Below are 24,386 nucleotides of genomic sequence, written 5' to 3' on the forward strand. Positions count from 1 at the left end.
TACACGGTAAGGAATAATGTAGGAGTAGTACACACAAGGAAAGAGTAAAATCATACATTCATAAACAAATGGAAAGATACACGTAAAATCCCCAAAAAGCTAGGCAACACAGTCACGGCAAGCACAATAGTAGCAGCAGCGCCAACAACCAAACCGGACAGCCCAAGAACCCATCCCCCACCCCCACCCCGCGCACACGCCCACAACTCTACCTCTCCCCCTCCGTTCTCGCATCCCCATCCGTCCCCTACTCCCTTCTCGCTTCCATTTGACCCCTTCCTCTATCTCTTCGTCGACAAAGCTTCGGATTTTCCTCCCTCCCTTATCGCAAGCCTTCTGCTTCCGTGTCAGTGTCTTGGATTTGTCCACCGCGCAACAAAGAAACCGCGTCCATGCGCGTTGGTTCAGTCCGGTCCGGTCCCGCCCTTGTTCCTTCCTTGCCGGCCGCTGCTTTGTGCACATTGTCGACGAAGAGACGAAGGGAGGGGTAAAATGGAAGAGATGGAGAGACGTCAGTTCAGTTAGGTCCTGTCACGTCCTTCCTTCACATTTATTAAATTAGATGAGCAATTACGGTGGTACCAACTGTGGTGCAAAACAAAATTAAACTCCTCAATTTTACCAAAAGCATTTGGGTGGAAGCCAAGTGAATAAGTGCAGCTATGCAGAATAGTCAAACAATGCCCTATTTTTCATCTGATATCTAGTTGTTGCTTGCTTGTTTATCATATATGACACTACTATAACTACATAGAGACAATTTTAGAGATTTGAAGAAAGATTTGAAGAAGGAGCTAACGAGAGCTAAATTTGAAAAGCTCATGGTTTTTGAAGTCTATAGGCTAAGATGCCAAGTAATTAGCCTAATTAAGAATATGAAAATGGTAGTAACTACGAATGCACATGCATGTTTAACTAAAATGGCGGAAATTCATTTTCCCTAACATTTACACATTTTTACTTTCACATATTTGCTTACTTTGAACATCGCTAGTGTGGAGGAAAACTAGAAGGAGCTTGTAGTTCATGCTATTCAAGGAAATGCTAATATTAGAACAAACATGCTTAGCCCGTGGTAGAGTTTCAGATTAAGGCCTCTTTTGGTTCATAGGATAGGATTATCATAAGAATAGGAATTTTGTAGGAAATGAGATGGCATGTATCTTAAATCCTATGAGTAGGAATAGGAAACAAGATGTTATTTGGTTGACACCAAAGGAATTTTTCTATTGAGTCTAGGCTCATTTTTATTTTCCTATGAAATGTGGAGGATAGGAACCAATCCTATGTAGTAATAGAAATCTATTCCTATGAACCAAATGGCTCTAAACGAAAAAATCCTATAAGAATCCTATCCTCTAAAATTCCTATAAATTCCTCCAGACCAAAGGAGGCCTAAAGTACACATTCCATTCAAAATATAGAACAACAAAACCAACATTTTTTTAACAGAGTACAATCTCACATTCATGCACAAAGACTCATCCCTATGAACGCACACATGCACACCATACCCCTATAAGCACCTCCAAGATACCGAGCCGCCACAACACCTTAAGATTGACAGGAAACCTAACCATCTGAGCTACGCTTAGTTTACAAAAAACCAATAGTTGCACACAAAATGGAACAAGAAAATAACTAGAGGCAATAAGTACAATCAACATGCCATAAGTATACGAGTGATTACATGAGGTTGTAACCTTCGTTTACACCTTTAAATGTATGTTTACGGTTTTTCGCTGAGGGAAGCGGTTATGAAATTAAATGTGTTTCATGGTGAACAGGAGGTTTCGATACTATGAAGTTTCTTAGAAAAAGAAGATTTTTTTGAAAGCTTAAAAAAAGAAGATTTGATAATAATTTAATTATGCAATCATGACATCTAATCAACACCGAGGAACGATATATTGCGGTGCCAAACCGTAATTTTCTGGGAGATTCATCAAACCGCCGTGGTAAATATAGCAATACCTAATATACAAGGTAAGGTTTGCTCAAAACGATAACAATAAATATACTATCTCCGTCCTGGTTTATTGGTCATTTTCGTGTTTCGTGCCAAAGTTCGACCATAAATTTAACTATTAAAATGTTAATGCATGTCACCAAAACTTATACCGTTGGATTCGTCTTTGAACATAGTTTTCGATAATATTATTTTTGCTATATATAACTTATATTTTATTAGTTAATATTATAGTCAAAATATGACCCTAAATAAGAGGGGGGACAAGTAAACCAGAACGGAGGTAATACATTGTAAGGAATAATGTAGGAGTAGTATTAGTACACACAAGGAAAAGGTAAAATCATATATTCATAAATGGAAAGATACTACAAGTAAAAATCCACATCTACTACTACCGGACGGCACACGTTTTACCCACCCCCAAAGCGCCAGGCAGCGCACAGTCACGACAGGCACAGCAGTAGCCGCAGCGGCGCCAACAACCAAACCGGCCAGCCCAAGAACCCCTCTCCCCCCTGCCCCACCCCCCACCCCGCGCACACGCACACGCCCACGACTCTGCCTCTCCCTCCCCACCTCCGTTCTCGCATCCCCCGTCCGTCGTCCCCTGCTCCACTCCACCCTTCTCCCTCCTTCCATTTGACCCCGCCCCCCCCGTCTCTTCCTCGGCAAAGCTTCGAATTTTCCTCCCTCCCCCCATCCCAAGCCTCCCGCTTCCGTGTCCGCGTCCCGTCTTGGATTCGTCCGCCGCCCCAACAAAGAAACCGCGTGCGTGCGTGTGTGCGCGTCGGTTCGGTCCCGTCCCGCCCTTGTTCCTTCCTTGCCGGCCGCTGCTTCGCGCGCATTGCCGCCCCGCCCCCCCCCCCCCGGGGTTCCTCCCCCCAATAAGTTCCTTTCCCGGGGACGTTTCTCGGAGGACGGACGGACTGGAAGAAAAAAGCCGCGCGCGCTGCCTCGCCGCATGGATCAGGGTCCCCCGCGCTGCCGCCTGGAGCTGGGATTCCGGGACGTTCAGGGGTTCCGGCCGGACGCCGCCGCCGCCGCGCCGCGGCAGGGCGGGATCTCGGAGCTCTGTTGAGGCGTTCCGGGTCAGGTGATTTAGTCCAGTGCTGTCCAGTTCCTCGTGTGGCTGCCTCGCCTGCTTTTTTTTAGGTAGGTGGGGGTGGTGGAGCCTTTCTTGGTGGGTGGGAGCAGTCGCGCCCCGAATTTATTGCGAGGCGTTTCTTGGGTTCTCACCTGAAATCTGACTTCTTCTTCTTGCCCAGAGGGGGAGTCCACTGATTTGTTCCTGATTCATCCACTGCTTCTCGAGGGCTGAATTTTCAGATTCAGCTCAATAAGTTTGAGGCCAAAAGTTCAGTAATCTCGGCAGTAACCAGGAGAGCTGAGCCCTGGGCAGTACTAGTCTGGTGTGGTGATCTGGTTCTTGTGTCGAAATGGCACGGGTAAGGAGGAGGCTGGAGAAGCTGAAGCTGAGTACATTGTACAGCTTCGCGCTCTGCGCCAAGGGCTCCACCGAAGATCACTCCAAGATCGGCACGACGGGGTTCTCCCGAGTCGTCTACGTCAATGATCCAGACAGGCATGAAGAGGAGGGCTTCAGATACCCAAGAAATGAGGTGTCCACTACCAAGTACTCGTTGGTCACCTTCGTGCCCAAGTCCCTCTTTGAGCAGTTCCGGAGGGTGGCCAACTTCTACTTCCTCGTCTCGGGGATCCTCACGCTGACCCCGCTTGCGCCCTACTCAGCGGTAAGCGCACTACTGCCATTGTCGGTCGTGATTACGGCCACCATGCTGAAAGAAGGGGTTGAGGATTGGAGGAGGAAACAACAGGTATCGTTTCTGTTATCTTCTCTTCAAATCCTGCCACAAGTGAATCATATTTAGCAAACTTTCTTTGACTCATATGGATAGTATGTCGTGATTCACAAGAACTTAACATGCCTGCGCATAATCCGACCTTTCCAATGGTTGTTTCATGAACTTCTTAACAAGGACGTACGGGGTTTCCTTTTTCTTGATGACGAGGTGTTTTTTTATTCAGTTGCATACCTGGGCTAGCACCTTGAAGGTTTTTTTTTTGTATGTGATAAGACAAAGTAGGCAGGAACCTAAATCTAGTGGAGCTTTCTTTCTGGATCAACCAATAAAAAGTCATAAATTGACAGGAAGTAAAAAATATGGGTTTTACTATTAAACTGTTGATTTTTATGTAAGAAACTGCAAATAACTGAAGGTCAGATCACTATCGCAAAAGAAGTACAAGAATTATGGATATGATTGATCTTGACATAATATGTGATGCTTTGTATTTTAAGGGTATAATGTGTGTCACTTAGTTACAACCAAGCTATGAGCTTCCTATCGAAACAATGCCATGAACTACGTCACAAATTACTTTCGTCTCAGCACATTAAATATTCAGTTACTTCATTTTGCATGAGATCTAATCATACAATGTCATTGCGAGTTTTACTGGATCTGTTCTATCCTAGACAGCTGATAAACTATTTTAGGAAGAATTTATAATCTCGGTTGTAGCACATGGTTTTGTTGTATCAACTTTTTTTTTCTGTGAATAGATAAATGTTCAGTTTTTCTGGATATTAAGGTAGACCATAGCTAAATTTGTTACGAATTTCCATTCATCGACATGATACACATCTTTGTGATGGACTAGTTGCACAAATATTTATCTTTAAATTTTGCTGCTTTATCTCTATGATTTAGTTGGTCTGTATGTATATGCATATTCTCATGCTGTTGGTATGCAAAGTTAATATATGCAATTCTTCATTCAGGACATTGAGCTCAACAATCGAATAGTAAAAGTACATAGAGGGAATGGCAGTTTTGAAGAGACAAAATGGAAGTATATCAAAATTGGAGATGTGATAAAGGTGGAGAAGGATAATTTCTTTCCTGCTGACTTGATTCTACTTTCATCTAACTATCCGGATGGGATCTGCTATGTAGAGACTATGAACCTTGATGGTGAAACAAATTTGAAAATTAAACAAGCTCTTGAGGTGACATCGGATTTACAAGAGGATGGTGATTTCACAAACCTTAGACAAATAATCAAATGCGAAGATCCGAATGCGAATCTTTATTCTTTTGTTGGTACTATGGATTATAAAGGCATGCAGCATCCTCTGTCACCCCACCAACTCCTTCTTCGGGACTCAAAGCTGCGGAACACTGATTACATATATGGGGCTGTCATCTTCACAGGTCATGATACAAAAGTGATGCAAAATGCAACTGAGCCGCCATCTAAAAGAAGCAAGATTGAGAAGAAAATGGATAACATCATTTACCTGCTGCTGTGTTCTTTACTTGGAATTGCTTTACTTGGTTCAGTCTTTTTTGGTATATGGACAAAAGCTGATTTAAGGAATGGTGAGACAAAACGGTGGTATCTTCGCCCAGATGATTCGACCGTCTTCTATGACCCGAAACGAGCACCTCTGGCATCCTTTTGTCATCTGTTGACAGCCTTAATGTTGTACAACTACTTTATCCCAATTTCTTTGTACATATCCATTGAGATGGTCAAGATCTTACAGGCTGTATTCATCAACCAGGACATTGACATGTATGATGAAGAATCAGATAAGCCAACTCATGCTCGAACCTCAAATCTAAACGAAGAACTAGGTCAAGTTGACACAATTCTCTCTGATAAGACTGGAACCTTGACCTGCAACATGATGGAGTTTATCAAGTGTTCGATTGCTGGCACTGCATATGGTCAGTCTGTCACAGAAGTTGAGAAAGCTATGGCCCTGAGGAAAGGGGTGCCGCTAGGTGACGAGATAGAAGCTGGAGGGCACAAGGAGAAACAAATCGAGGAGAGTCCTCATGTCAAAGGTTTTAATTTGAAGGATCCACGTATAATGGATGGAAATTGGATACATGAACCTAATAAAGATGTCATCAGGGATTTTTTCCGTCTGCTAGCCATCTGTCATACATGCATACCTGAAGTAGATGAAACTGATAAAGTTTCATACGAAGCTGAGTCCCCTGATGAAGCTGCATTTGTTATCGCAGCAAGAGAATTAGGGTTTGAGTTTTACAAGAGGACACAGACAAGTATATTTATTCGTGAACGCGATCCTAGCCAGAATGTTGCAGATTATCAGTATAGGTATGCAAATTTCTTTTTATCATTAAAGGATATTGTTTATTACGTAAATTTGACCTTTAGCATCCTCTTACAGAAAATACGAGCTCCTAAATGTCCTGGAATTCAGTAGCTCAAGAAGACGGATGTCTGTAATAGTGAAGGAACCAGAGCCAGAGGGGAGGATATTACTGTTTAGCAAGGGCGCTGATAGGTAAGTACTCCACATGTTCTAAATTTCTGTATTGTTTCACAATTAACGGGCAAACTTGTATATGCCTATGGCTTCTTATCTGTCTTCTCCATGTGAATAGTGTGATGTTCACAAGGCTTGCACCAGATGGAAGAAAATTTGAGGAAGAGACTAAAAGGCACATAAACGAGTATTCTGATTCTGGTCTACGAACGTTGGTACTTGCATACCGCGTCTTGGATGAGAAAGAGTACGAGAACTTCGCTGAAAAATTCAGGACTGCCAAAATATCTGGAAGTGCTGACAGAGATGAACAAATTGGGGAGGCTGCTGATAGCATTGAGCGGGACTTGATTCTTCTTGGTGCTACTGCTGTTGAAGACAAGCTCCAGAAAGGGGTATGTTTTTTATGAGAAGGCTATGCTTTCCAGTCTAATTCATTTTAAATATTGAATTGTCATTTTTCATTTGTGTGGATGTGCATTTGTAATCAGGTACCAGAATGCATTGACAAGCTTGCACAAGCAGGAATTAAGATATGGGTGTTGACGGGTGACAAAATGGAGACAGCTATCAATATTGGGTACTTAGTGTATTTTTGCATGGACATGGTCTTTTTAGTACGACTGGATTCTAGAAGCTCAAGCTGACTGTTTCTTTTTCTGATTCATCATTCATGTGCTTCTTCAGCTTTGCATGTAGCCTACTTAGACAAGGAATGGCACAGATAATCATCGCCCTGGAAGCACCTGACATCATTGCATTGGAGAAAAACGGAGACAAAGATTCCATTGCCAAGGTGAATAAATGACTGATGCCTCTACTGAATCACTGCCTATGTAATTGTTATTTTTAGATGAGTATATTCGCAACAATCACTCATAAATGTTTACCAAAAAGGAGTTGACAAAACAGGCATCTAACATTTAGAATTCTACTCTATACAATCAAAACTGCAATAGTTACTTTCTATTTGTTGGCTCTTCAGGCATCAAAGCAAAGTGTTATGGGTCAGATAGAGGATGGAATAAAACAAGTCCCAACCTTGGGTCAGTCCAGCACGGAATCTTTTGCGCTGATAATTGATGGTAAATCATTAACTTATGCTTTGGAAGATGATGTCAAGTTTAAGTTCTTGGATCTTGCTGTCAAGTGTGCATCAGTCATATGTTGTCGATCTTCACCGAAGCAGAAGGCATTGGTGAGCTTTTTTCTTGTTTTGGAAGTCATATTTATCTTTTCTATGTAATTTTCTGAGTGTTATTTCCGAAAGCATACATGCTGAGTTATTAATCTGTCGCAACTATTGCAGGTTACAAGGCTTGTTAAACATTCAGATAAAGTTACCTTAGCAATTGGTGATGGGGCAAATGATGTTGGCATGCTTCAGGAAGCTGACATAGGGGTTGGAATTAGTGGTGTTGAAGGGATGCAGGTTGCCTATTTTGATGCTTTGTAAATTTTGTGAATGTGCTTGTGATCACTAGAATCTTTTTTAACGGTTAGTTGTTTCTCTTCACAATGTCTTAGGCTGTCATGGCAAGTGATATTGCCATCGCCCAGTTCCGCTTCCTGGAACGGTTGCTTTTGGTGCATGGACATTGGTGTTACCGACGTATTTCAGTGATGGTATACTCATGTTCCTTTGGACAAATAATCAACTTTCAAAATTCAACTATTATGTTGATATTCTCTTTCTGATGCAGATATGCTATTTCTTCTACAAGAATGTGACTTTTGGAGTCACCATCTTTCTGTATGAAGCGTTTGCATCCTTTTCAGGGAAGCCAGCTTATAATGATTGGTTCTTGTCACTGTATAATGTATTTTTCACCTCCCTACCTGTCATTGCGTTGGGCGTATTTGATCAGGATGTTTCTTCCCGTCTGTGTTTACAGGTATGTCTATGCAAACCCGTTTGAAAGACACAATCTTTCATGGTAGTAGATCAAATTAGGGAAAGTCCATCTCAAACTCCAAATTCTCTTGAAACATGTTCCACTTCATCTTTCTGAGAAAGTACACTGTCTATGTCACTCTACTTCATATATTTAGGAACGGAGGGAGTAGAAGCTACATGGTTATGTTTTGTTTAAGACAAGTTCAAAATTTTACATGTTTTGTATACTTGGTCCATTTGATTAGGTAAAAGTTTGTTGATTTCTTGTGGTATTTGCTTTTCATAGATTCAACAATTTCCTACTTAATTCAAGGCTCAGCAATCCTATTCGTGCCGTTTTAAGTTCCTTTTTCACTGTTTTCTTGGACAAATAAAGATATCATTCCATCTTTCATACTGCACAAAATGCAGAAGCTATGCACATGAATTTCAACTCCATTTGACCTAGCTGTTTTTAAGGAAGTGCCTGTTTGCATGTTACTTGACAGTATCCGGAGCTATACCAAGAAGGTGTGCAGAATGTATTATTCAGCTGGCGTCGGATACTTGGCTGGATGTTTAATGGTGTCGTGAATGCCATCTTAATATTTTTCTTCTGCACTACCGCCCTGAAGGACCAAGCATTTCGCCAGGATGGCCAAGTTGCGGGCTTGGATGCCCTAGGTGCTACCATGTACACTTGTGTCGTATGGGTCGTCAACTGCCAAATGGCCCTCTCGGTGAACTACTTCACCATAATCCAACACATATTCATATGGGGTAGCATTGCTGTGTGGTACATCTTCCTCATGGTTTATGGTTCTATAGACCCGAAGTACTCCAAAACAGCCTACATGGTCTTCATTGAACAGTTGGCCCCAGCGCTATCATATTGGTTGGTGACACTTTTCGTGGTGACGGCCACACTCGTCCCGTACTTCTGCTATGCCGCAATTCAGATCCGTTTCTTTCCAATGTTCCATAACAAGATTCAGTGGAAAAGGTACTTGGGGAAGGCCGAAGACCCAGAGGTGGCAAGGCAGCTATCGTCACGGCACCGGACATCGTCGCACCCAAGGATGGTTGGGATCTCTGCTCGTCGCGACGGCAAGGCCATGCAAGTTAAAAAGGGAACCGACGTAGAGGTTGAAGGATGACATTCTCTCAGTAGATTTTGTGTTTTGTACAGATTATAGAATGTCGTCTCCTGAAAGATGACAGAAGATGGACTGGCTAGAACTTGTGAATATTCTTGGATTGTTGCTTCTATGGTTCATGCAGTTCTTCCAGTTCAGAGGATAGAGCTAGATCACAGAATTTCGTAGATAGGCCACAAGAAGAACAAGAGAAGACCTGCTGTACAGTTCATTTAGCAACTTTAGGCTGCGTGTGTGTGTGTGTTTCCCCCTTCTCTTTTGCTCTTACCCCTGTTTATGCTTGTGCTCCGATGGCAGAATTTCACTTTGTTTCATGACTTTTGCGTTTTGCCACGTAACTGTTGTCCCTCTGTTTTACTGTAAACTGATATTGCTATGTTTTTTTTATATAAATGAGATGATTGCACTGCATTTCGCAGAAACAGATTCTTTCAGTGCCTAAGTGCAACCATCTGATATGGAAGTGTTTGAGGACAACCTCATGATATATTCAACTGATCTACCATGACACTATATAGTCTTATGCTGCGATAAGAAAAGAGAACATCAATTGCTTTGATGGCAGGAAACTTCCATGTTAATTCGGATGAACGGAATGCATCTACACAATCTCTCACTAATAAAAAGAAAAGGAGATTCTTCTAATTAGTAGGAGAAATGAATTATTATGATGTTACAATCGTGTATACTATCTTTTTCTTTATTGGCCTCTCCTATCATACTAACCTGCAAACCGCAGCAAAGAGAAAGAAGAGCAGGAGCCTGAGGCCGACCGATCATTCACGGCTCAGGCAACGGCATCGCCGGCGGCGGCTTGACCTCCTCCTCGGCCGGCCTGACCGGCCGCCGAGGCGCCCGCCACCACCAGCATCTCCGGCGGCCGGCGAGCCTCGCGCAGTCGTACCACTCGTCAGGCCCCTGCGCGTGCGCCGCGCACACCCGGCCGAAGAAGCATGACATGGCGGTGAGCAGCAGCACCGCCGCGAGCACCCCGACGAACGGGCCGACGGAGCCCCGCTGGTGGGCCGCGGCCGCCCCGGACACCTGGTAGTCCGGCAACGGGATCGCCGGCGGGGCCGTCGCCATTGCTGCACAGAGGTACGGCGGCGGTGTTGGTGGAGCAGTGGCGAGCACTTGTTGGGCTTGGACGGGGCGAGGGGGGCATGGGTGGAGTGCAAGGAATGGCATGGGCGAAAGCGTCACCTGCTTTCGAAATTTATTTGTAGAGGATAGTGCCATTGGAGAGGAGAGGATGGGAAAATAATAAAGGCCAGGAAAAACAGAAGGAAAGGGTCGAGGGATGGCTTTGTGGAAGATTTAAGTGGACGCCAACATGGAAAGAATGGAGAGGAAAGCAAAGAGTATGTTACTAGATGGTGTATGTATGTATGTGCAGAAAAAGAGATGGGAACTGTTCTCTTGCGATGCTGATCTGATCATCTATATAATGATTGTGGAGCATGCCGGGAAGAAGAACATCTTTGGATGTATGGCCATGGATTTGAAGGATAAAGGAGCATGTATGATGATGAGAGGAAAAACTAAAGGGAAAAAGAAGTACTCCCCTTTTATTCATTTTGATGACAAGTATTTTCGGACGGAGGGAGTAGTTGTTAATCGTTGGAGTTGCTTTGCTTGTAAACGTTGCCAGTCTCGACCCTTCCAAAGCACTGCTTTTGACAGAATTTAAGCTAGCTAATGGTATCTCATTCAGACATGGACATTATTTTTTCCCTTGGTTTTTTGAAGCTGGTGGGGTATCATCTTGAGATGTGGATTATTGATGAGTGACAGATGTGCTTCCCGTTTCTTTGTTGGCTTGCCCACAGTGTTTGTCTTTCTTGCTCAGCTTGGAATACGGCGTGGTACGTATTTGTCTGATTGGCAGGGTAGGGACGCTGCCTGCATGATTGGCGTTCTTGAAGCTCTCTCGCCGTGGGATGGGGGTTTGGGGTATCCTAAGCTTAAAGCTGACCCAGAGAGGACATCATGTTGTTTGCTTAACGGGCAAGGTTACTCGCCTTTGTTCACCTCCTCAAGTTCTGCCTCATTTCTCAACTTACAGTGCTGTACGTCAGCTTTAAAAAGTACTCCTCATGCACTAACATGTTAGCATCTTCATGCACTAAACGAATTCATATTTCTTCTAAGTCACAATAGAAAAACGTATCCCGGTCAGCAGCAACGATTGTGGTATGATCGTGGGAGAAGAACCCCTTGCTCCAACATCAACAAATGCCCTTTTGACACCTATGAAGACCAATCACGGTCATACCATTTTTTATGTTTGTAAAATATAATCCCACATGCAAGATTATATGTCCAAAGGCTATGCCATGGAGTAAATAAAATATATAGATGAATATCCCATCAACCATCCCCTTCGTGGAGTAAATGATGCTTTCGTCACATTCACATATATATGGCCGCAGTACTCCACATTCAGTCGCAAAAAGTCAAGAAGCATTGTTTTCTTCTACTCACAACTGTTGGAATCCACATGAAAGATGAGGAGGAAACTAAGAAAGATGTATATAGAATAATGGGAATATGAGACATTGGGAAGGAAGCAACCATTATTTGTAAGATCTAGCGGGCTTTAGCACGTCACTTCTCTCTAAACTGTCCAAATATCGCTTAACGATCTAGTTGCTCTGTCACAAGAAGTCCATGATATTCTCTTCCTAGGTTGTCGGAGTTATTATAATTTCAGCCCCAACCGTTGAGAAGTGCCAACCCTTCGGTTGTACAAGTTTCTTCCTTCATACTCGAGCAGATAAATTGCTCCTTCAAACTCTTCTTTTGTTTTTTTGGGAATGAACTCCTTCAAACTGGAGCCAATAAGTTGCTCAATTGGATGATGCTTCGGTTGATGTTAACTGCGACAGATCCTTCCACAACATGTTGAGACCCTGTATTGTTCAACTTATACATCCAATATACTCTTTGGACATATTGAATAAATGCTATATTGCAGTTATTTAAGAGACATCATTACCTAAATTTTATGATTCATTACAGTTTTGTTACTGATGAAACTATTGAGAACTAGGAAATCATTGAAACATGTGCTAAAATCACTAAAACAAGAAATAAATAATGAAAGAAAATATAGATGATGAAAACAATGAGAAAGAGCGCTAATGTACAACCCATTACTCTTTTTCTTGGTGCAGGGTTGCCTCTGTTATGGGTGTAAAGTTAATCAAAAAGAGGAGATCGTTGACAAATTGAAAAGGCAACTTCAACATTATTTTTATTGGAAATATGCCCTAGAAGCAATACTAAATGTTATTATTTATTTTCATACTGATAATTAATCTTTATTTTCTATGCTATAATTGCAATGATTCTTGAATATGAGATTCAGTTGCATGTGTGAAAACATAAACACAAAATAAGTTCCTAGTCTCGTCTCTAAGACTAGCTCATGTGTTGCATGATGATCTTTATTTTCTTATCATAGGGCATTGTTAAAGTCACAAGGATGCCGACAACAATGAGTGCACATTGTTATCAGAACAATGGTGTTGAATGGACCCGATCAAATGATATAGTACGAGAACACATTGTCACATTGTTATTAGTGTTATCAAAGAAGTGTTAACATATACTCACTTTCTTAGACCATGAGAGTATCGAGCGCCTTCATGCCAGATGGTGTACTTCGAGGTTTGTCAAATGTTACTTATAACAGGGTAATTATAACAACAACTTTTGGATACATCGGAAAAGTGTGCCAAGGCACTTGATAACTCAAGATTACTTGATAACTCAAGATTGAGATTTGCTCCAACATCATGTACTTGTAAAATGTTTTTTTCACATAGTACAATCCTAGGTGCTCACTTACACGCACATACCATCTGTATGAACACAGCATGAACACCCTACCACTATTAGCATTTTTGAAGCCTTATCGCTATGGGATGGGGTTATGGGGTATCCTAAGGCTTAAAAGCTGACTCGGAGAGGTCATCATGTTGTTTGCTTAACGGGCAAGGTTACTCACCTTTGTTCAGCTCCTCAACTTCTTACATCATTTCTCAGCTTACAGTGCTGTACATCAGCTTTAAAACGTACTCCTCACGCACTAACATGTAGCATCCTCATGCACTAAACGAATTCATATTTCTTATAAGTCATAATACAAAAATGTATCGAAGTCAGCAACATTGACTGTGGTATGATCATGGGAGATCAGAAGAAGCCCTTGCCCCAGCCCCAACAAATGTCCTTTCTACAGCTATGAAGACCAATCACGGTCATACCATATTTTTTTGTAAAATATAATGTCACATGCAACATTATATGTCCAAAGGTTATGACATGGAGTAAATAAATATATAGATGAATGTCCCATCAACCATCCCCTTCGTGGAGTAAATGATGCTTTCGTGGAGTAAATAAATATATAGCCGCAGTACTCCACATTCAGTCGCAAAAGGCAAGAAGCATTGTTTTCTTCTACTCACAACTGTTGGAATCCACATGAAAGATGAGGAGGAAACTAAGAAAGATGTATATAGAATAATGGGAATATGCGACATTGGGAAGGAAGCAACCATTATTCGTAAGTTCTAGCAGGCTTTAGCACGTCACTTCTCTCCATGTCCAAATATCGCTTAACGATCTAGTTGCTCTGTCTCAAGAAGTTTGTGATGTTCTCTTCCTAGATTGTCGGGGTTATTACAATTTCAGTCCAAAATGTTGAAAACTGCCAACCTTAACTTCGGTTGTAGGCATAGCTCGATACAGAGGCCAGGCGTTATCCTCTTTTTCAGAAAAAAAGCATTGTTAAAGTCACAAGGATGCTGACAATAACGAGAACACATTGTCATCAAAACAATGGTGTTGAACAGATCCAGTCAAATGATATACTACGAGAACACATTGTCACATCAGGAAAGTGTGTCAATGCACTTGATAACTCAAGATTGAGATTTGCTCCTCCGACAACATGTACTTGATCACATATACTCATCCCTACAAATGAACGCACGCACACACCCAACCTTTATTAGCACCTTTGAGATAATGAGCTGGCACAACATTTTGAGATTGACGAAGTCAACACAGACACCTGATACTCAATGAAAACGCATCCTCCCACTGTATGAACGTTGCCAAAAAGACCAGAATAAATTTAGGAAAATGCGTGCACCAGCGCCAAGTCTAGGACTAGAACCCTAATAGGCTGGTCCCACCACAAGGAGCCTAACCAAGTAACCATCTGAGTTAGGTTCAATTAACTGTACTTGGAAAATTATCGTGTATTCCTAAAAGTGCTCAAAACATGTATTAAAAAATATACACCATGTATTTGAAAAATACCCACTGTGTATAAAACAATATATATTTTATATGTGCACTAAAAATATACATGGTGTACTGAGAAGAAAAAATGGACATGTGTTAATAAGAAGAAACCTGATAAAAAATCAAAAAAGACAAAGAAAATCAAAATAGAATGAAGAAAGGAAGAAAACCCAAATAAAACCAGTGAGAAAACGAAGGAAACACAAAGTATAACAAAGAAAAGAAGAAAAAACAAACAAAACCGGTGAAAAGCGAACAATGAAATAAAAATAAAAATAAAACAGAAGAGAGCAAATCTACACCAACTCAAGCAATAGCGAGCGGCTTGCGTAATGGGTCGACCTGATAGTCGCCCCTTGTAGGCAATTCCTAATAGAAATTGGTACAGATGAGACATATAGCTCTCGCGTTCCCAGATTTGGTAAGCAAAACTTGGGGACTAGGCGACTAGCTAAGCTAACCAACGGTTAGCTCTTGCAGGACTCCCCACACGGGTCAATTACTAATCATGAACACGTCAAGTGATGCGTCCAGCCAACATCGCGTGTTGTGTGTTGGACACTCCTTTCGGTTTTTTATGCCTTTTTGGATTTTAGATTTTTTTGAATTTTTTTTATTTTTTCTAGGTTTTGAAGATTTTTTTGCCAAGTATATATGTGTTCTCGAAAATAATATTTGTGCTTTCACGAGAAGCACAACTTTGCTTCTACCCGAAAAAAGAAAAACATAGCCTGTCCTTCCCAAAAAATGAAAATATGAAGCATCCTTCCGGATTCTGGTTTTTTCTTGGTATTACTTTTTTTGTTGCCGTTTTTCTGGTCTCGTTATTTTGTCGAACTTTTTAGTATTAGTTGTTCTTTTTTTTGTTTCTGTTTTTTTGAAAAATATTCAGCAAAAGTTATTAACATGAGATCTAGTTTCTAAGATCTCGATGCAAAAAAAATAATCCAACAAACGGTTTGGTGTTTGAACACACGGCTCAAGAGATAAAACATTTTAAATAAACGAGTCTACGAAAAAAACTCTCAAGTTACGACAAGTGACACATATGCAATGCGCCACTTATCGGCGCCAAAGAAGGTGGTAAGTAACCTTTGCAATGGGTAACTCTTTAGCTAGTTTTTTTAGGCTACCCTTTAGCTAGTGATTTCGAGCCCTGGCCTGACGGCTATAGCTAGCCAAACGGGCCGGCCTAGCCCGGCACGGCACGACCCATCTTAATCGTGTTTGGCATGGCCCGGCCCGCCATGGCACGATTATTAGTCGGGCCATGCCGTGCCGGCCTGCGTTCTATCTCCTCCGGCCCAAGCATGGCCCAGGAGCCAAACGGGCCGGCCCGATGGCAGGCACGCTGGCCCACTAGCCTGATGGCCTGCTAGGTAGTTTCTTGGGCTGATTTTAGCCCGCTGGGCTGTTTTTGATGTGTTATATATATATATATCTAAATAAAAAATAAAAAAAGATAAACGGGCCGTGCCATGCCGGCCCGTGTGCCCAGCCTTCAGGCCCAAGGCGGGCCGCGTGCCTGGCATGGCCTGATTAGAGCGTGCCGGGCCTGGCCCATCACGTGCCGTGCCAGCGTGCTTGCGGGTCGGCATGCCAGGCCCGGCCCATTTGGCCAGCTATACTGACGGCAGATAGATGATGGATGGGGTGGGCTGGCCCGGTGAATCCATGTGATGTCCGGCCTGCCTTATCCGCAAGGTGGTTTGTGTTGATGGAAGATGGTTTCGCTTGGACCTCTCATCGCCATCAAGTTGACTTGTTTGATAGTTTCCATAAAGAAAAGAAAAAATGATGCTGACGCTGCTGCACATCCCTCCACTTCCGATCAATCCTCCTTCCTCTCCTCCTCCCCGCCGGCGCCGCTGCCCACCTCCCATGGCCGCCTTCGCGTCCGCCCCCCAGCAGTCCAAGCCCCTCGTGCTCGGCTGCGGCGCCGTCTCCGTGGACTACCTCGCCACCGTCGCCTCTTTCCCCAACCCGGACGACAAGATCCGCAGCCTCGCGCTCAAGGTCGAGGGAGGTGGCAACGCCGGCAACGCCCTCACCGGAGCCGCTCGCCTCGGCCTCAGCCCAAGGATTATATCCAAGGTAAGGGCCGCACCCGTCTTTCACTACCACCACCTACCTAGTTCCTTCGCTCGACATCACCCCACTGATCTATGTATATGCATGCTCACTCCTTGCTCTTACTGCTGGAGTAGGCGTCCAATGATGCACTGGGAAAAAGCATTCTCAAGGAGCTGCAAGACGACGGAGTAGACACTTCCTATATGACGGTATAATACGCAATGCAGTATTGCAATTGCCTTACTCCATTATTCCATTCCTATATCACGGTCCTTTGTTTTATCATAGCAGCAGCATTCATCCATCCTAATCCCACTTCCTTTATGTGGCTATATCTTCTTACTCCAGATAGCAGACGGGGGGAATTCACCCTTCACCTATATAATCGTTGATAGCCAGACGTGAGTGACAAACTGAAAGAACAAGCTGTGATATTGTCATCCTGTTTTTATACAAGTGATCTTCATTCTCGTATTCCTTACCACTCTGTTTTGAAAATGACGATGTTACTACAGATATAGGCACGAGTATTTTGCTCCTTACAATTGTTTTATTCCCCCTTTTTCGTTTTCAGGAAAACTCGTACTTGCATACACACTCCTGGTTATCCCCCAATGAAGCCAGAGGAGCTCACAAAGGAAAACTTGTTTGCTGCTTTACATGGCGTAGAAATGGTGTATTTTGATGTTAGATTGCACGAGACTGCTTTGCTTGTTGCAGAAGAGGTAATATTTTCCTGCCACAACATAACATTTCATCTTATTATAGGCATTTCAAGAAACATGAGTGCATACATAATATTCGACTTCACTTCCATACATTGATGATCAGCCAATAATATCAGAAACAAAAGTCTTGTGTTATGTGTGAATACCAGCATGTCGCACAAAAGACAACGCATAACTTCTTCTGTCTTAATGTCGCATTTTTCTTTTCTGTTCTTGGTTTCTCTCTCATCCACATTGGTGTTGAGATTGATCTTCGTTTATGGGATCAATCCAGTGCAGGCAAGCCAAAGAAAAATTCCTATTTTGGTCGACGCAGAGAAAAAGAGGGAGGGATTGGATGACCTTCTGAATTTTGCATCATATGTTGTATGCTCTGCAAATTTTCCTCAGGTGAGTTTTTTTATTTCCAACGACAACAAAGTAAGCTCTGCTACCTACGCGTATTTAATTATTTACTGACATTACCTTAGTCAAGGAGTCTGATGTTTTGATAAGCTTCTGTGGATATCTTTTATTTGATGGTTATTTGTTAGCACAATTGATTAAGGTCATTTGAGCAGCAAGGCTTAGCTAATCACCTTGTCCAGCATCTGAGATCCCTAGTATTCCTATAGTTATATTCTTTTCACCTAATCTTAATATGCAGGCCTGGACAGGAGCCTCATCGACACCAGTTGCTTTGGTACACATGCTTCTAAGGTTACCTAATCTCAAGTTCGTTATTGTAACCCGGGGAGAAAAAGGTTGCTTAATGCTTGAAAGAAGTATGACAGGTGAGTTTATTGTAGTTCTCCGTGTCAATTTTAGCTAAGCATTTCACAAAAAACAAACTCCTAGGATTGCGCATTTTGCTTACAAGGGATCTGATGGTGATTCCTTTTGATATAAAGAAACATATAATGGACAACTCAACTTGCAGATGCTTCTGAGACTGAGGAAACCGATGTAGAGGATCTGCTAGAATCTTTAGAGCAGAAAGTCGATTTGAGTTCTAGCATGGCAAAATGTGTTGCTTCCAAGGTATGCTATCTTTTTGTGGGTGTCTGCTTGCAGTAATTCTTGAATATGAAATTGAAGTTCTTTAGCTTGATCAAAGTGATAAACATAAACCTTGCAAAAAGGGTTCACAATAAAGCAAAAATGGCAATGTATGTCTTATTTTAGTATGTTGAATTGTCTGTACTTTCTAAAATATATGAATAAAGTGTATATGGTGGAGCGGAGCCTGGACTATCAAAGACAGTATTCTATAATTATATTAGTTTATGGTATAGCCTAGTCTCCAAAGAAAATTCCCTACATGTCTTATCCTTTAAGCTCTAAAGATGTACATTTCCAGTTTTCGCTCATTGGAAGCTTATCTGATTGCACAAAACATTTCAGTTGTTCTCTGACTTTATTAGTAGCTCGTCATTTGAATTTGATTATTTTAGATAAAGATTTGAAGTAAAATAAAGAAAACAATGCAAATATATATCCACAAATAATAATAACAGAAATCTATTGCTATTTAGTTATAAATTAAATATATTTTGTAAGAAATGAACCCACAAAAGAATTGTTCCGCGGGCTAAAGTTCATTTCTCTGACGTACCTTATTTGTTTGTAGTTGCCAGGGTGTATTTGCTATCTTTTTTAGTTACTAGCTTGGACGCTAACTTATTATACCATGTGCTTCTTTTATAAATCCAGCTTATAAGATTCTAATTCATACTTACGGTTTTTCATTTGTCTGCTTCTGTAGTCAAATTTGAGAATAAGTGCAGATGGGGTTGGCTCGATGAGTGGCAGGTTACTTATGGGTACAGCTGAAGCTATACCATCTGAAGAGCTCATAGATACAACTGGTGCAGGTGATGCATTCATTGGAGCGGTTCTATATGGTAAGTATACAACTTAAATGTTTGACTTCTGGATGGTAAGGGTAGTAGGTGATACAGAGCTCAGGCGGTGAGGCCCCTTTGATTGAAAGGAAGTATATGGCTTGCCCTTTTAATGTTAAACAACCGTAACATGTGTTCGGTTTTCATCACTTCTGTTAGTGGGTCTTGTAATCTTTTCTCAGACATATCTTGCGGTAAACAATACGCTTCCATATGCCATGCCCTCGTATTCACATAATTTGTACTGCCAAAAGTGTTGAAGCTCTGATCATACTTGATGGGGCAAAGAGTAAGGAATAGTAGACCCCCCACCCCCCCAAAAAAAAACGCATACCTCGGTGCTATTATATCTGATTTCCTTATCCATACGTCTTTGAGATTTTGAACTGGAGGCATTTTTTCTTTGTTATGAATCGTGACTGATGACCGCTGAGAGGTTTTCGATGAGCTGATTCATTGTGCCTATTGATTAGGTTTATGCACCGGCATGCCAGTTGAGAAGATGCTGCCTTTTGCAGCACAAGTGGTAAGGCCTGCTGCATTTGACTACTACTAGTATTGTATTACGGGCGAACATGAAATGGTAATGGTGCGTGCATTTGTATTTGATTTGCAGGCTGCTTGCGGCTGCAGAGCTTTGGGGGCCAGGACTGGTCTTCCTCATCTAACGGACCCGCGCCTGTCTCTCTAGTATCCGCGTACTGGCCCTCCGGATCAATTTCTGTTTCCTCGTTGTCTGTGGCCGTGGAATAATCCGATTCTGGTGTAGTAATGCCTTCAGAAATCCTGTCTTTCTTTTATTGTGAAAATTGTGGCAATCAAGAATTTACAAGGGCATACATTTTTCTTCACTAACCCTTGATATATACTCGTAGTGGCTTCCATACCTATCTCCTGGTGTGATGAAGTCACCGCAAGCTTCTAGCTGTTTTGGCTCTTGTACACATTTTTTGACCCAAAAACCATTGAACAATCGTTCTATGGTATTTTCATTAAAGTAAGTATATACTACCTCTGTACCATAATATATGATGTTTTAGCAGTTCAAATTGAATTGCTAAAACGACATGTATTATGGTACGGAGGGAGTATATACAAAAGCCAAAAGCCAAAAGAAAGAAGAAAAGAAAAAAAGAAAATTACAAAGCCTCTTGGCCTATCCAATGCCAGTTCTTGCAAACACCATGATTAAAAAGACTTGGTCTCAACTAATATGGGCTGTAATCCACTCTTTAAAATCACCTGCAAATTTAGGCTTAATCCTGTGAGTGAGAAGTAGTAGATCTTGTTTTAAAGAGAAGCACCAAGAGTTCAAATTAGGTAACTGATGTCTAAAGATCCATCCATTCCTTGCATCCAAACATGCCAGCTTCCCATGATGATGATTATTAAAGCATTTTTCTTCGCGAATACGCAAAGCTTGCGTACCATTCTATTAATAGAAGAAGTTAGAGTGAGTATAAGAGGTGGTACAACACATGGCACATAAACAAGAGGCATGAACATGATGCTCGAAGCAGAGAGACATGAAATGCTCAACCCAAGCAGAGCAAAACACAACTAAATTTGCCGTCCTGAAGAGCGGAGGTACCAACGGCGGAGCTTGCTGTTGTAGCAGCATGGTATATATGGTGGCAGCGCCGACAGATAGTAAAGGGAGTCAAAGTCCAAACGCCGGAAAAAACTGCACTAACCATCAAGGTTTTGGCGACAAATTTCCTCAGGTCAACTATACCCAAAGGACCAATACGTAAGAACGACTACATGTGGAGGAAACCAGGATATGGGATCATGAAGATAAATGTTGATACTTCCTTTCAGTATGAAACACTTTCAGGTGCTTGTGGTGCTGTGGCTCGGGACTACCGGGGTGATTTTATTACTGCAGCAAGTTGGTTTGTTCTAAACATCAGTGGAGTTGACTCAGCTGAGCTAACTGCCATCAGAAATGGGATATACTTGGCAACTCACATTGGATGCAACAACATAGAAATTGAATCAGATTGTTCGTTCGCAGTGGACTCGCTGAACCAAGTTGATGATTATTTAGGCCCGGAGGTAGCTATCATCATAGAGTATAAACAACTTATGATGGACTTTGCGTCCATATCCTTCAGACATTGCTATAGAGAGGCCAATCAGGTGGCAGATAAATTAGCAAAGAACTCTTTTACTACTAGATCTTCTAGTTCTTGGGATGATGAGATCCCTGATTTTATTTCTCATCTGCTTGTAAATGACATGTCTATTATTTGAGAAACAAAGTCTATTTGCAGTCAAAAAAAAAAACTTGCCGTCCTGAAGCAACCAAAACCAACAACTAGACAACTAACATATCCAAATCCAGAACCAAGGACGCCACGAGCAAACAGGACAATGCCTTCACGAAGGAGAACGACGCCGTGAAGATGTTGTCGTGTTTAGGTAAACATAGGTAAACTCACCGTAACTGAAGCAGGATTTTCCTTGGTCTAAAGGTACTTTAAACTTGGAACGAGCATGAAGAGATCACCGAGACTTTTCTCTTTTGATTTTTTCTGGCGGCCAATCTTTGAAAATGCGACATCATTTTATATATTTAAGGAAAGTGTTTCTAATCGGCTGGTTGTGCGCTCACCATGGATATTATTTCGACCCTTATAGACAAATTTCTTCAAGTGTGATGGTGTTAGGTAAATTCACCACATGGACACAAGGTAGGATTAACCATCCGTGCATAGGTAACCAAACAACCGCCCATTGTATTTGGAGAGCAGAGATTCGTAACTAAAAATCATACATTTGTTTTCCTCAGTCTGCCCGAAGGGGATGAGGACAACCAAACTAGATGCGGAACATAGTCTAGAGGTTGCTTTTCCTCGGCTAAGCTCCACCGAGTCAGGTTCACCGAAAATAGAAAAATGATACGACTAATTAAACAGGCCCATAATGCACACAATTAGTAAAGAATAATGTTTGTGAACGGCGCGCCGGCCGAACCATTGGGCCGGACGCACGCAATCCACTGGATCTTCCCTCATCGCGCGGCTGGCAGCACCCTTCGCAACCTCCCCACGTGCCACCTATTTCCCTTGGCCCACCACCATCGTCTTTTTCCTCTCTTCTACCTCTCATTCACCATCCCCTCTCTCCCGAGCAGCCATAGCCAGCTACCACCCCGTCGCGTGTTCGCTCGTGCTCCTCCTGGTAACTGCTGCAGGGCCGTGCTCCAAGAAGCCGTACCGTCATCGCGAGTGCCGCTGTTGGGAGCATTGCCATGGAGCTACATGCAGCAAGAAAAACTTGCAACCGCTGTCGGCGAGGACGCGGCGACGCTACTCGGGAAAATAACCAGCATCACCGTTTTTTCCACATGCTTCAAGCCTTCAACCCGCGTCGCAATTTGCTACCCCCGGCATCACATCTTGCTACAGCCCGGCTGCGCACCCCCGCAACACCGCCATGGATGCTCCACTCAGCTCCACTCCGACGAGCGAACCTCCACCCCTGGAAGTTGCAACCAGCTGAGCCAGAAGCTGCAACCATCGTCGAATTTTGCTACTACCAGCAACGGAATTGCTACATCCATCGCGGTAGAGCTGCGACCTACTACGACGGTGGCTTTATCTGTTGCAACCGTCATCAATTTTTGCTACTACCGGCGAGGGATTTTGTTACAACCAATAGAGCATTTTTTGTTGCCACTGCCCGATGCCGGAGCTGGAACCGGCAGATTGTTTTGCTACAACCGGCGAACACTTGAGCTGGGAACATCATCTTTTTTTGCTGCATTGACTAGAGCAATTTCTGCGACAGCAACACCGGAGACTCTATTTTGTTTCAACTGGCAGCAAAAGCTTCCATCGACATGTTTTTTTGCTACATAGGAGCTGCATCCAGGGGGAGAGGGTGAGGTTGCAACAGGGGGGCGCATGATCGTGCTGCCGGCGAGCGGCGCCGATGAAGTTGCAACCTATCAGGGCGGCGGCCGAATCCGGCGAGGGGGGCACTATGGGGGAGCGGCAACCGACTGTTATTTGAGACCCGCGAGCTTTGCAAGGCACGCGACGAGCTCGATGGGGTGTGCGGGGGAGCATGGGCGACCTCGATAAGGCATGGGGGGCGCGGGGGGTTGCCTCATACGAAGGAAGAAGAAGTGCGGGGGGAGGAGATGATGAATCGGACGGTTACGGGAGCGCCAATCGGACGACCGCTAGGCGATTGGGCCGGTGCGCCGGCGCCTAGCAGTCGCCATTAGTGAAATGGTATTTTAATACTAGGCTCTTAGGCGAACTAATCTGTGATTAGATGCTTAGGAGGACAGCGGTATCTCTGGCCCACCAAAGTTCAAGTTTTAGATTTAACATTGATGTTCGCATTTTTTTTAATTTATCTTTGGCCTTCTGGTGACGTGCTTTTAGTGGAAGGAGACATTCTCATCATCTATGGAGGCGCCTGTGGTGATTTCATCAATCCTAAGATGAAGCGTCGGCTTATGCCTGTTTGGTTCATAAGTCCTAGGACTTTTTCTAGTCCCAACTAAAAAGTCACTAGTCTCTAAAAAGTCCTTCCCTGTTTATTTCCAAGGATTAAAAAGTCCCTAGTCCCTCCCTAAAGGTTATTAAATGACCATGTTACCCATAGTATATAGAAAAATAACAATCAAACAACATCATGGGATGGCGGGCCAATAAATGCATGGAGGAGCATTGTTGGAAAAGTCTTAAAAAGTTCCAAAAAAGACTCTTCTTAAGAGTCTTCTTCATTTAGTCCCAAAAAACAACTTTTAGTCCATAATAGTCTCTTCTGTTTGGTTAAAAAATCTTTAAGAGGGATTTTTTCTAATCCCTACAACCAAAATGTCCCTGAAAACAAATACCTCCTTAGTCTCTCAAATGTGCTCATAGGGATAGAGTGTACGTCGCGCGTGCGTTCATCCGGTGTGAGCGTATGTACGTATATACGAGTGTATGTGTCCACGGGCCCGGCCACCATTGACATTTTTCGCTGATCTTCGTTCCTAGTAGATCGGACGAGTAGCCTGATTTTAATCCTACGGCCACCGACTGGTC

General features: G+C 42.7%; 3 protein-coding genes across 5 annotated transcripts; 2 read left to right on the forward strand and 1 right to left on the reverse strand.

Annotated features, from left to right (window-relative positions):
- Positions 1-210: 210 nt before the first annotated feature.
- LOC125520283 lies at positions 211-11,113 on the reverse strand. Of its 2 annotated transcripts, none has more exons than XM_048685165.1 (2): positions 10,059-11,113; positions 211-447 (listed from the first exon to the last, which is right to left on the reverse strand). In XM_048685165.1, the coding sequence occupies exon 1, from the start codon at positions 10,569-10,571 to the stop codon at positions 10,113-10,115; it is 459 nt and encodes a 152-aa protein (XP_048541122.1). In that variant the 5' UTR covers positions 10,572-11,113; the 3' UTR covers positions 211-447; positions 10,059-10,112. The 2 variants fall into 2 exon arrangements, with proteins under 2 accessions (XP_048541122.1, XP_048541121.1); XM_048685164.1 differs by lacking the exon at positions 211-447 and adding an exon at positions 3,706-3,837.
- On the forward strand, positions 2,495-9,743 carry LOC125520282 (putative phospholipid-transporting ATPase 9). Of its 2 annotated transcripts, XM_048685163.1 has the most exons (12): positions 2,495-3,124; positions 3,238-3,807; positions 4,776-6,127; positions 6,201-6,317; positions 6,418-6,694; positions 6,791-6,879; positions 6,987-7,095; positions 7,285-7,497; positions 7,609-7,731; positions 7,827-7,925; positions 8,003-8,194; positions 8,685-9,743. In XM_048685163.1, the coding sequence occupies exons 2-12, from the start codon at positions 3,409-3,411 to the stop codon at positions 9,330-9,332; spliced, it is 3,618 nt and encodes a 1,205-aa protein (XP_048541120.1). In that variant the 5' UTR covers positions 2,495-3,124; positions 3,238-3,408; the 3' UTR covers positions 9,333-9,743. The 2 variants fall into 2 exon arrangements, with proteins under 2 accessions (XP_048541120.1, XP_048541119.1); XM_048685162.1 differs by having other exon boundaries at positions 2,495-3,807.
- A 5,301-nt stretch (positions 11,114-16,414) lies between the features above and the next one.
- On the forward strand, positions 16,415-20,279 carry LOC125521463 (sulfofructose kinase). The gene is made up of 10 exons (XM_048686512.1): positions 16,415-16,745; positions 16,859-16,933; positions 17,073-17,125; positions 17,299-17,449; positions 17,732-17,842; positions 18,099-18,225; positions 18,372-18,472; positions 19,197-19,335; positions 19,809-19,861; positions 19,952-20,279. The coding sequence occupies exons 1-10, from the start codon at positions 16,446-16,448 to the stop codon at positions 20,024-20,026; spliced, it is 1,185 nt and encodes a 394-aa protein (XP_048542469.1). The 5' UTR covers positions 16,415-16,445; the 3' UTR covers positions 20,027-20,279.
- Positions 20,280-24,386: the final 4,107 nt, after the last annotated feature.

Source organism: Triticum urartu, chromosome 7, assembly GCF_003073215.2.
Source record: "Triticum urartu cultivar G1812 chromosome 7, Tu2.1, whole genome shotgun sequence".
NCBI classification, from domain to species: domain Eukaryota; kingdom Viridiplantae; phylum Streptophyta; class Magnoliopsida; order Poales; family Poaceae; genus Triticum; species Triticum urartu.